The sequence below is a fragment of the Dasypus novemcinctus genome, chromosome 24, assembly GCF_030445035.2.
Source record: "Dasypus novemcinctus isolate mDasNov1 chromosome 24, mDasNov1.1.hap2, whole genome shotgun sequence".
NCBI classification, from domain to species: Eukaryota; Metazoa; Chordata; class Mammalia; order Cingulata; family Dasypodidae; genus Dasypus; species Dasypus novemcinctus.
In genome coordinates this window covers 27,029,004-27,041,506 of record NC_080696.1, presented here as the reverse complement: position 1 = coordinate 27,041,506, position 12,503 = coordinate 27,029,004, and the positions used below count along the sequence as shown (strand labels likewise).

Sequence of the window (12,503 nt, the reverse complement as noted above, 5' to 3'; positions counted from 1 at the left end):
TTTACTGAAACCAGTGGCTAGTGAGGAGTTGCTTTAAAAATAACTAAATAATTAGTTAAGTTCTGCAATTGCAGAGTTTATGTTCATATAATTATTTTGGAGGTTGTAAAGTTACTTCATAACCATTTTTCTAATTAGTTGTGAAAAATAATCTAGTGAAGTAGACAAAGGAATTTTCAATGAGCCACAAGTTGTGAGAGGTCCCATTATCAGTATGAACCATACTGTAAACTTTCCAAAGTCATGTTTTAAATCTATTAACAGAACATGATTAATAGTGTCCTGTTCTACTCAAATGATTCATTTAGACAATACATTATACATTTTCCTAAAATAACTATTTGAGATTATGTTTCTAATTTAATCTTGACCATAAAAGAACTTTAATTTCACTAAAATTTGGACTTTGTCTAATTCATCACTGTATCCATAATTATTCAAAAAGTATTGTCATTGGGTATTTAAAAATTTTTTGCTGAGTGAATGAGTGATTTTGATGGTCCTCAAGATGGCTAAGGTCTAAAAAATTGATTAGTGCCATTTTAATTAGATAATAGATTTCCATTTTTCTCTTGAATGATTTTTCTCATTACTTTTGTCATTTAAGCTAACTTACTTGAGTCATCCCAAATTGTAGTGCACCATGGAAAATTGAAATAATGTGACTGAATTTTTTCTCTTGGGACTTTCTCAGAACAAGACAGTCCAGATCCTCTGCTTTTTATTTTTCTTACCATGTTACCTAGCTATTTGGTTGGGGAACTTACTTACTATGATTTCTGTCAAATGCAGTCAGCTAATTAACCAGTCCATGTACTTTCTCCTTAGTTACCATTGCTCTCTCAGACCTTTTCTACACCTCACTGTTACACCCAAATTAATGACTGACATATTAACACAGAGGAACATCACTTCTTATAAAAATTGCATGACACAGCTTTTTACCACACAATTCTTTGGAGGTTTTAAAGTCTTCATCCTCACAGGAGTGGCCTATGACTGATATGTGACCCTCTGCAAACCACTCCACTAGGCTATCATCATGAATCAGCAAAAGTATAACTCAATAATCATTGCATCATGTGCTGGGTCTTTCTTCATTCCTTTGGCCTGTTTCTTCTTACAAATTTTTTTACCTTTCTCTGGTCCCAAGGAAATACATCACTATTTCTGCAACTATTTCTTTTGTTGAAACTGGCCTGCACTGATAAGCACAAAATTGGCTTCTTAGTCATTGCCAAATTCTGGCATGATGGGGCTGATGATTTTTTTCTTGATTTAATGGCTTAATTTATTATGGTATTGCATAATATGAGAACATATTCTTTGGAAAGCTGCCACAAAGCACTTTCTACTTGCAGTTCTCACATTACAGTTGTGATTCTATTTTTTGCACCTGTCATCTTTATTTACACTAGACCTGCTACAACTTTACCAGAAGATAAAGAGTTTACACTGCTCTACACAATTATTGTCCCCATGCTCAATCCTCTTATCTAGACTCTTAGAAACATGGAAATGAAAAATGCCATAAGGAAAGTATGGTACAATTAATTGTTCTTGAAGGGAAACAAATATCTGAAGGACATTTATCTATAGATACAAATGGATATCTTCTCATTACAACCCCTCACTTTGAGTCCCTCCCACCAATGTGAAAATTAGCAAGCACATGCTGGACATTGGTGGTGCTCCTCTTTCAGTTGCCTCTCCTGACTTGCTTCCTTAGATTTCATCCTTGACTTGATTTGAATTTCCATGAAGGCAGGGGTATGCCTTGCTTATTTCACTACTTTTTTTCTGCTAGCAAGCAAAGTGTATAGCATATATGAGGAGCTCAATAAGTATTTATTGATAAAATATCTTAATTATAATTCTGCTTCTCATCCCATATTAGAATTACCTCTTTCGTGGTTAATGATCCACTTAGACATCAAACATCTCTATGATATTTACTCTTCATTTAATCTCTAATATATTTTTATTTCATGCAGCCATGATGTCGGTCAGGAAAGATTTCTACCCTAGGTCCAGTGGGAAAATGGCTAAATCAGCTAGACTCTGAAATCGTGTCTTCTAACTTTGAGGCCTAGAAATATGTAGGAATTTTATAAACATGTCTACTTGTTAATTTGGGTGGTTTTTACAATATAGATATGTTGTTATAGTAAAGTCACATCTTATGTACATTGGACTCTAATTTCAATATATGAGGTAAGAGTTGGGTGTGGTTAAAATTGCCCAAGGTCACATAGCTATTAAATAATAAAGATGGGATTCAACCATCCAGTACAGGATGATATTTATTCTATTAGAGATGCCTGACAGCTGAAGGACCGAGTGTCCCATTCTATTTCTGTTATATTCCCCTTTATCTCTTTCACCCACTATTTTTTTCCCAAAATATTTACTATATTTCTCACAAGTTTGATATGCCTGTGAGATTTCTCCACTATCCTGCCAGATATGTCATGGATGCTGAACTAATGTTATTTTGGTTTGACATTAAATATATATCATCAGTGAGTAAAACAAAATGAATGATTTTTTTAAAGATTTATTTTATTTATTTCTCTCCCCTTCCCCCATTGTCTGCTCTCTGTGTCCATTCACTGTCTGTTCTTTTGTGTCATCTCACAATCTTGTCATGTGGCATCAGGAAACTATGTCTCTTTCTTTGTTGCATCATCTTGCTGCATCAGCTCTCCGTGTGTGCAGTGCCACTCCTGGGTGTGCGCGCTTTTCGCGTGGGGTGACTCTCCTTGCAGGGCACACTCCTTGTGTGTGGGGCATCCCTATGTGGGGGACACCTCCGCATGGCACAACACTCCTTGTACACAGCAGCACTGTCCATGGGCCTGCTCACCCCACAGGTCAGGAAGCCCTGGGTATGGAATAGTAGGAGGATGTTCTATCAGTTGTGCTACAACTGCTTCCCATAAAATGAATGATTTTTTTAAAGTAAAAGTTTCATACTTACTTTCAAAATTCAGTTGTAAAATAGTCTAAAAGTAATTTCTGGCAGCAAATATGTAACATATTTGGTGATGGGGATCTGTGAGCTACACCTTCTTATAGGGAGGTAATTGAGATTTTATTATTTAAAAGGTATATTTTTACACAAGTTAGGATTATACTATCATATGTTTATCAATTTCCTCAACACTGATGATCATAATGTTCATCCATAATTCTAAATGTGCTACTTCTTTTTGACAAATGCAATTACTTTTTGTATTAATAACTCTAGATTTTCAATAGCTGAACCCTATACATGTTTGGGATTGATCTTTGAGAAACATGGACAGTTCCTGAAAACCTTCCTTCTATGCTTATTATTGACTTTGATCAGTAGTTTGCTTCATTATTACATGTTTTCTCTAATAACTTTTGAAACTAGTTTATTCCTTTGCTACCAAAATTCCATTCTATTTCTGGCTATAGGTAACACTCTTCCCCCACTTTGCTTCTTTGTGCCTTTTTTAATATATCCCTTTTTCATTCAAGTTTCCTGGGGAATCTGAATTTGTCTACGAAGACACTGCTGTTTCAATAGCATGTACTTGAATTTCTCTGCTACCTGTGCCTGGAAATTTGTCACATTGTAATAGCATCTACTTTTTTTTGTCCTATTATGACATATCAGTCCATATAATACAACTGAGAGTCAGTGGTTCACAAATGTGCCCACCACCTATTGGTGAGAGACCTCATCATACAAGCTTGTCACTGCATGAAACGTTGACAGAAATATGCTTGGATCTTTGGAGTTCTTTCCACTATTTCTAACCTTCAATGAAATATGACACTGTCAAGTGTGGGGTCTTCAGCTTGAGAGATCATGAAGGGAACAAATGATGAAACTCAGAATTCCCTGGGAGTTCATCTATGTGGGGTGAATATTGATCAAGTGAAATCAAGAGACAGGAGACAGTCAGATAGATAATTCTCTTTATTTTAACATTTTCATGAATGGTTTTAATGTTTTAATGTGTGGTATGTTCTTGTGGCTTTGTAAACTGCTCCTTGAGACACAATAACTCAGCAGTGTTTGGTTTGAAGTTCTGGTGGGCTCTCTTACACCATCCTTTGTATTGGTTCACCCATGTCTCAGACTCACTTCCATTTTCCCTCAGAACAGCTTCCCTGGAATTAAATTGCTGAACAAGATGTTAGCATACAAATTTGCTTCTGGTTTGGTTTGCTGTGGAAGGCAGTCCTCTACAAGAATTATTACGGGAATTTAAGAACATCCCTAACTTTTGATAATTAGCTTTTAAAAATTGCAAATTAAATGGCTGGGCAAGAAGTTTAGTAAACTGAGGAATCTTGGGAGAAAAGGGTTCCAGCAGGTATAGAAGGCTAAATCTGGAAGATATGAGCTAACCCTCATTAACTGGCTTCAAATTATAAAAGGTATTAAATTTAGTGAAAAATAAATAAAAAATAAAAAACTGAAAAGCAGTTATGGAAAAGTTGGAAACAGTTATAAATATAAATTCAAGTTAAAAAGAATTACATGTCCTCATACTCTATAACTGTAGGTTCTGTGACCAAATAACCAGAAGGTCTTTGTGTGTTTGTAAGTCACTATTATTGTACCTTTGTGAAGAGAACACTCAGAACTGAGCAGAACATTAGTGTCAAGCCCACACCATGTCTATATGGCATGTTGTCATGAAAGCCCCTATGAAATCTTCCAATAAAGGCGGAGAAGGAAGAAGGGAGGAAGGGAAAGCAAGAGAGAATGGAATAGTATTATTATTGCCCATAGTGTTTGAAATATATTTACTAAACCCAAATCCAAATTTAAACATACAAATGCAAAATATTAACGAAGTAACATTCAATTACTGATTTAGCACAAAATTACAATGTGATAGATTGTTTATCTTGATGAATCTTTAAGGATTGACTGTCAAAAGGAAGTTTACAGAGCAGGAAAATTATCTCATAATTGAGGAAAGATATTTCACTATCTTTGGAGACCCTTCTGGAGGAAAAATATGGGAATAATTTTCTGATAAAATTTAATGAGATTAACAGCCTCTAAGCAATCTGGATTCAATCATCCATACATATGTTTACTCAGCAATTTTTTTAAATTTTTAAATTTTTATTTTTTTTATTCATTTCTCTCCCCTTTCCTCCTCCCCCCAGTTGTCTGCTCTGTGTCCATTTGCTGTGTGTTCTTCTGTGGGGACCACTTCTATCCTTATCAGCGGCACCAGGAATCTGTGTTTCTTTTTGTTGTGTCATCTTGTTGGATCAGCTCTCCATGTGTGCAGTGCCATTCTTGGGCAGGCTGCACTTTCTTTCACACTGGGCGGCTCTCCTTATGGGGCACACTCCTTGTGCATGGGGCTCCCCTATATGGGGGACACCCCTGCGTGACACGGCACTCCTTGTACACATCAGCACTGTGCATGGGCCAGCTCCACACAGGTCAGGGAGGTCCGGGTTTGAACTGCGGACCTCCCATGTGGTAGGCAGATGCCCCATCCATTGGGCCAAGTCCGCTTCCCACTTAGCAATTTTAATCAGACATTCTTCTATTGTACCTACTCTAAAAATCTCATCCAAATCTGCATTTCACTTTTACTCCCACAAAACTTTCTATGAAATTGTTAATCTGGCTTTTATGAAGACTCTTCCCTTGCTGGTAAATTTGAAATAAAACTATAGCAGTTGTCATCAAGCTACATGAGGGTTTTTTTACTTAATTATTTGCCTCTCTAGTTGAGAGTTTGATAGAGAAAATCTTTTTAATCCTTTGAGTTTCAATTTGCATATCAGTGAAATAAAAATAATTAGATCATTATTTCAAAACTAGCATTTATGGAGGTTTTTTCTAAGAAAAAATTCTCAATTCCTCATAAATACCTGTGTTAAATGAAATTATTCTTTGTTATAATGTGTCTAATGCCACTATAATTGGTTAATTTATTATTTGAAAATATTTTTCAATTCTTTGGATATTTTAAGACATACGTTTGTTCCATAAGAAACTGAAAATTTGTAGTTTTCATTTCAGTGGTAATAGAAAAAGTTAATTTAAGCATACTCTGGATCAAGTAATGTCAGTACCAGTATTTATTTTTGTATTTACAATCTCTTTAGCACTAAATAGTTATCTTAAGTGGAGATTACACAACTGGCACTGAACTTTTTCTGGGGTGCCTAGACATCCCAGATTTTTAAAGGTAGCTAGACATACTTGCCATCTGACACTATCCCATTTTATTATGTCTATTGTTTGAGCATAATTATTAGTAACACTTCCTCTTACGGTCAATGTTGCTCAAGTTGTACAATATATTATATGACTGACCTGCTTTTTACTATAACATTTCATTGCTTTGTGAAGTGGAGTGGCAGTATAGTATATATCCATAGTAAGTATTACTATAATTATTAAAATATTGTGGCCTTTAATATGATCCAATTAAAATCATTTTAAGTAAATCTTCCCAATTTTTTTATGCATTATTTCTTTAAAAATATGTTTACTGTTTAGACCCTACATAAATAATTTGTGCTCTTTAAACTGTTGCAATGCATACACAAAAGCATGGGATGAGTTCAGAAATATGGTTCTGAATTTCTGATGCTCCATTTTTATTTTGATGAGAAATAAAGGAAAAATAATAAGTCTTATGGACCCTTTAGGTCTGGAATGATCATTACTAGTGTAGCATGTGTATGTTTGGAGATACATTCATGAATGCAAAGTATAGGGAGTTTAGAAAGATGGGCTCCACTTAGCAACCTATAAATAAAATCCAAAGGGAAAAACTAAAAGAAAAGTGTAAAAGACATTAACAAGGAAAGAATAACAAAAAAGTCAAGGAACAATGTAAGAAAGACAGATAAAGAAAAATATTTCCAAGTAAATTATAATATTAATGTACTGTTGTTAGTGGCTATGTTGATTTTTACTTATAGCAGAGTTTATGCTTTAATATATTTGAGATAAGGCAAGCACCACTTGAACAGGGTATGTAATAGTATCAGATGTCTTTCAAATCATTTGTTTTCCAATCAAAAATCCTTTCTGGCACCACACTTTCCTCAAGGCATTCTTCATCTCAAAGTTTCTCAGTGTGTAGATCAGAGGGTTGAACATGGGGACAATGATGGTGTAGAAAAGAGCAAACACTTTATCTTCTGGAAAAGTTGTGGCTGGTCTAATGTAAACAAAGAGAACAGGCACAAAGAACAGGACCACAACTGTTATGTGAGAACTGCAAGTGGAAAGGGCTTTGCTGCGGCTTTCTATAGGGTAAATGCTGATGGTGTACAATATAAAAATGTAAGATATCATCAAGACCACAAAAATCACCAAACCCATCATGCCTGAATTGGCAACAACTAGGATTCCCACTCTATATATATCAGTGCAGGCCAGTTTCAGCAAAGGATACACATCGCAAAAATAGTGATCTATCTCATTGGGACCACAGAAGGGTAAATTGAGAGCAAGGAGACACTGAACAAAGGAATGCAGAAATGCCCCAGCACAACAAGCAATGACCAGGACATCACACCTCTGCCTGCTCATGATGACAGTGTAGTGCAGGGGCTTGCATATGGCCACATAACGGTCATAGGCCATCACTGTAAGGATGAAGACCTCAATGCCACCAAAGAAGTGCATGGTAAAGAGCTGTGCCATGCAACTGGTATAAGAAATTGTGTTTCTTTCTGTCAGCAAGTCTGTAATGAGTTTGGGCGTCACTGTTGAGGTATAACATAGATCTGAGAGAGCAAGGTAATTAAGGAAGAAATACATGGGTTGGTCAATGAGCTGACTGCATGTGATAGAAATCATTATGAGCAAGTTTCCAATCCAAATAGCTGTGTAACAAAATAAGAATAATAGAAAGCACAAATATTTAATTTTCTTGTTCTGGGAAAGTCCCAATAGAATAAATTCAGTGATGTTATTGGCAGTTTCCATGGTCTAATGCAGTTAATGCTCAAAAGGGCTGCCTGAAAAAAAATGACATGTTAACATCAGAAACATTGATAAGCATACGGTGAATCAGAGTTCATATTGTAGAAATAAATTATTTGGTCATCCATCTTGACTAATATATACATATATATATATATTTTTAAAGATTTATTTATTTATTTATTCCTCCACATCCCACTTCCCCTCATCCTCCCAGCCCCCCACTGCTTAGACTTGCTGTGTCCATTCGTTGCATATTCTTCTGTGTCTGCTTGTCTTCTCATTTTCTCTTTAGGAGGCACCAGGAACCAATCCTGAGACCTTCCAATGTGGGAAAGGGGCACTTGATAGCTTGAGCCAATTTAGCTTTCTGGTATGTTGTTTCTCTCTGTCTCTTCTTTGTGTCTCTTTTTTCTTGCGTCATCTTGATGCACCATCTCTCCACTCCACATAGGCCAGCTCTTTGCATGGGCCAGTTTGCTTTCACCAGGAGACCCTGGGAACTGAACCTGAGACCTTCCATATGGTAGATGGGAGCCCAAACATTTGAGCCACATTCATTTCCCCTGACTTTATTTTAAAGTAATTAATTCTAAACTTTATATGAATAAGCTGACCATATAAATTAGACTATTTTGGAAAGGGAAAGGTTGTAATTTTACACTTGTTTAGGGAAAGAAACAAAATGTGCATCAACTCTGTGTATAGGCTTCAAAGCCAAGCTTAGTTTGGATGCATTCCTTGTCCTGGAATAACTTGCCTTCTTGATATACAGGTCTAGGGTGAAGTTAGTGAAATGAATTCGACAAGTAGAGAATAGGATCCTGTGCTTATTTAAAATATTGATATTTTGTTTATTGTGGAATTTTGCATTATTTTTTAAAGATTGTATCAAATATTGTTTATCTTGATTATTAAGTTGATTGCACATAATGTGAGTATCTCTTTGGCCTCATCCAAGGTTCTAATCCTGGGTTAAAAAGCATTATGTATTTAACAGTATTAGGAAGAACAATTAAAAAAAAGACAGCATGAGAATCTTAAGTGGCTGTGATATTTCTTTTGATTTAAATAAATAGATTAAATAATAATATTTTTATACATAAAATTGAGAAAAGAAGGCCCCTGCATGGGGCTGATTTCCAAGTTAAGGTGTTCTAAACCCATAATATTCCATACTATTAATTCACCCTGCATACATAACATCTATAGAGGAACAAAAGAGGAAGGAAAAAAGCAATGAATTTCTATTCTGCTGCATTTCCTTAATTTCTTTTGAATCATGCCTCTTTTTCTTATATGTATATAATTTCTCTTCTGCCTAAAATGCATATCACTCACTTCATTTATCTATCAATTTACTTTTCTCTACTTTACTCCATATGTAACACTGAATAGAAAGGCTATTTTTCCTTTATTAATTTCTCCAAACCAGAAAAAAGCCTGCTTCTATTTGACATCTTCTGATGGATATGAAACTAATCATTTACTGCATTTTACTTAGATAATGGGAAGTTATTATTTAAAAACATTTGTTATTTTTAGGAATAAATAAGATAAATATGCCTAGACAGGATTTTTAAAAAGTAATTCTTCCATAATTTGTCAGGTTACCTTTTGTCTGTTATTTTATTTTTTGAAGTTGTATTAAATTTTTTTTTTAAAAAGTCCACAAAAGCTAGAAGGAAATAGGGAAAATGCACATTTCAAAATAAATAAAAGCACTTATAGAGAAAAATACAATTACATTGTGTATGAAAACTTTTTTCTTCTATTTGAAAGTAATATTCATTTCTCGTTAAGTTAGTTAGAATTTTACTTACCTGGTGAAAAACTCATTTGATAAATTCACTTAACTCTGAGTTAAATGTAGTCTTCAGTGTTTACAATACAGTGAGAATAAATGTTTACATTCACTGCTAAAGACTAATGAATTTCACCATGCATTGAGGCTGTCCACGGTGTAGAACTTCACTGTTTTTATCTGCAGAGAGAAGGGCAGTCTTTCCTGATTTCGCAATACCAATACTGGTATTTATGTTGAAATTTTTTTCCAAACCAAAAGTTTCATATAAACTGTAGTCTCAGGGGTGGAAATATACATTTTTCTGCTAATTTCCAAGTGGCATTTAAAATGGATTACCTGGGAGACTATGACACTAAACATCTTTCTCATTTCCTCTGTGGACTGAAAAATCTTCCAAATGAAAAGTTGCTCAGGTACACAGTTTAAAATGATGAAAACCATCTCAGGTTCTTAAAAAGTAATTATGCCAAAGTTGGTAATCCTTTATACTCTGTGAAGTTTGAACACACACCAAGGGTCCCATTTCACTCAATATTATGAGGCCACAAAGCATGTACTTTTTATTGTAAAAAATTCTAAAGTTCAGAGTTTGAGCTGAGACAAAATAGAAAATGCCAAAGAAGAATCAACTACTTCTCCAGCTTCTCTGACATTAGGCTTGTCAGTCCTTGATGGTGAATTCATACATTGCTGAAGTTGTTTGGCAAAGATTTCCCTGTTCTTGGATTTCTTCATTTGAATCAGTGGTAATGATCATGCCACTATATCAGAGGTCATTACCACCAATTCCTACAGCAAGTAAGACTCCATTGCACTCAGGCTTGAGGGAAATAGAAATCTAAAATTCCATACTATGGGTCTGCTTCCTAGGCCACTTCTGATAGTAAATATCTTAACTTGAAGTTCCCGGGAAATGGAAATTGAGTAAAAGCTTATAACTGAAAATTCTATGATGAAATAAAATTAAAATAAGTCAAGGAAGAGGAGACAAAAATATATAATGGTGTGCATTTTCTAACAGGCCTCTGTTTGGCATTAGAATGTTTCTGCCATCTTGCTTGATTGTCTTCTGAGCATCTATATAAATTTCTATGCTCAGACAAACCATTTGGAAGGAAGAGAAAATAATTTTCCATTGGTCCCAATTTCTGTAAATTAAAGTTTCTCTACAGGCCTAAAATGTTCTCGCATCTATTTTGTATATTCAGGGCACTAAACCAGTTTCTCATCTGTATTAACTGAGATGAAATGAAAGAAAATGACAGGGTCTTGGGATTTTCAATGACTTTGGAGCCTGAATGTTAAAGATAAATGTATAATCATAAGTATTGTTTCATTGCCTGACATTAGCATCAGAAGCCTAATGTAAAGGATATGGTAGTCTATGTGGCCTAAAAGCAACCTGAGGAATGCTGTGAAAGCCAGCAGTCTCCATAGATCTGTTGGAGCTATGTTGTGCAAACTGATAAGGATTAAACTTTCAGTAGACTGAAAATCAGAGCCAGAATTGGATGTAACTGTGGCAGAATTCTAAAGGAGAATGAATACACAGCTTCTAGAATCTCTTATGTCAACAGAGTCCTGGAAAAATGGAATCCTGAAATAGTGGCATTACAGATTGAGTTTGAGAATTGTGAACGCTCAAATTCCCTAAAACCTCTATATGAACAAACTAAGACCATTCTTCTTTTGCAATGGGTAACTGAGTCTATTTGTTTGGAGGTGATAGAATAAACTCACCTGAAGCTCTTTCTTTGAGAAATAATGCTTATTTTCTTAAAATTTGATTTATTCTCATAACTCATTGCTTTAAACCAATAGTAAAGGTCAGGGGTCAACACAGCCCTAATGGAGGTAAATACATTTGAAAAATAAAGGTTGAGACATTTCACTAGAGTTTATTATGTATTGTTCTATTTCCAGCTATTGTAACTGACAATCAGTGGATATCAGTAGATGATTAATATATATTTGAATTATTTTGCTTTCTTAAATTCAAGTTGGTTTTCTCAAATTCTCACTTGAGTAATGCTTCTCAAATTCTTGAATACCACTTACATGTATATGTTAATTCTTCCCAGCAGCTTTGAAATTGCACAAATTATTTCTTTAACATTTTACACTGAATTCTGCATTAATTTTACAGGTGATTGTATAGTTCATTAATTTTTAATAGCACAATATCTGCTTTTCAAAATATTGAGTCTTATGGTTTTAATTATAAATATATCCTTTAAAATATGAATTTTGTTTATGAGTGTTTTTATATATAATTCTACTTCCATTTCTATAACTATTTATATATATATATAGCTATTCCATTTCTTTAACTATATATATATATATACACAGAGAGAGAGAAAGAGATAAATTCAAAATAAAATGAACTCCCTTATACCACAAAACCAGTTAAGAAATAAAACATTACCAGTACATTCATATGTCTTAAATGCCTCTTCCCCAACATATTCCCCCCTCTCACTCAAAGGTAGTTAATTCCTGAATTGTGAATTAATGAATCTCATATTTAATTTTACATCAATAGTATCAATATATTTTATGAATCAATGTATTTTCTAATTTTACCTGTTTCTGACCTTAAATCTATTGTGAATAATTTCTTTCCCTCAAAATTGTATTTTTGAGTTTCATTTATCTGATGCATATATTTTCTTAACTCATTTTCCTTATGTAACGTTTCTTTGTATGAATAATATATAATTTATTTATCCATTCTTC

The 12,503-nt window shown here is 34.3% G+C and overlaps 1 protein-coding gene and 1 pseudogene across 1 annotated transcript; one reads left to right on the top strand and one right to left on the bottom strand.

Moving 5' to 3' along the window:
• Positions 1-643: 643 nt before the first annotated feature.
• LOC139437516 (olfactory receptor 4P4-like) lies at positions 644-1,554 on the top strand (annotated as a pseudogene).
• A 5,467-nt stretch (positions 1,555-7,021) lies between these two features.
• Positions 7,022-7,960, bottom strand: LOC101413917 (olfactory receptor 4P4-like). Its single transcript, XM_004473972.1, has one exon. The coding sequence runs from the start codon at positions 7,958-7,960 to the stop codon at positions 7,022-7,024; it is 939 nt and encodes a 312-aa protein (XP_004474029.1).
• Between the last annotated feature and the right edge of the window lie 4,543 nt (positions 7,961-12,503).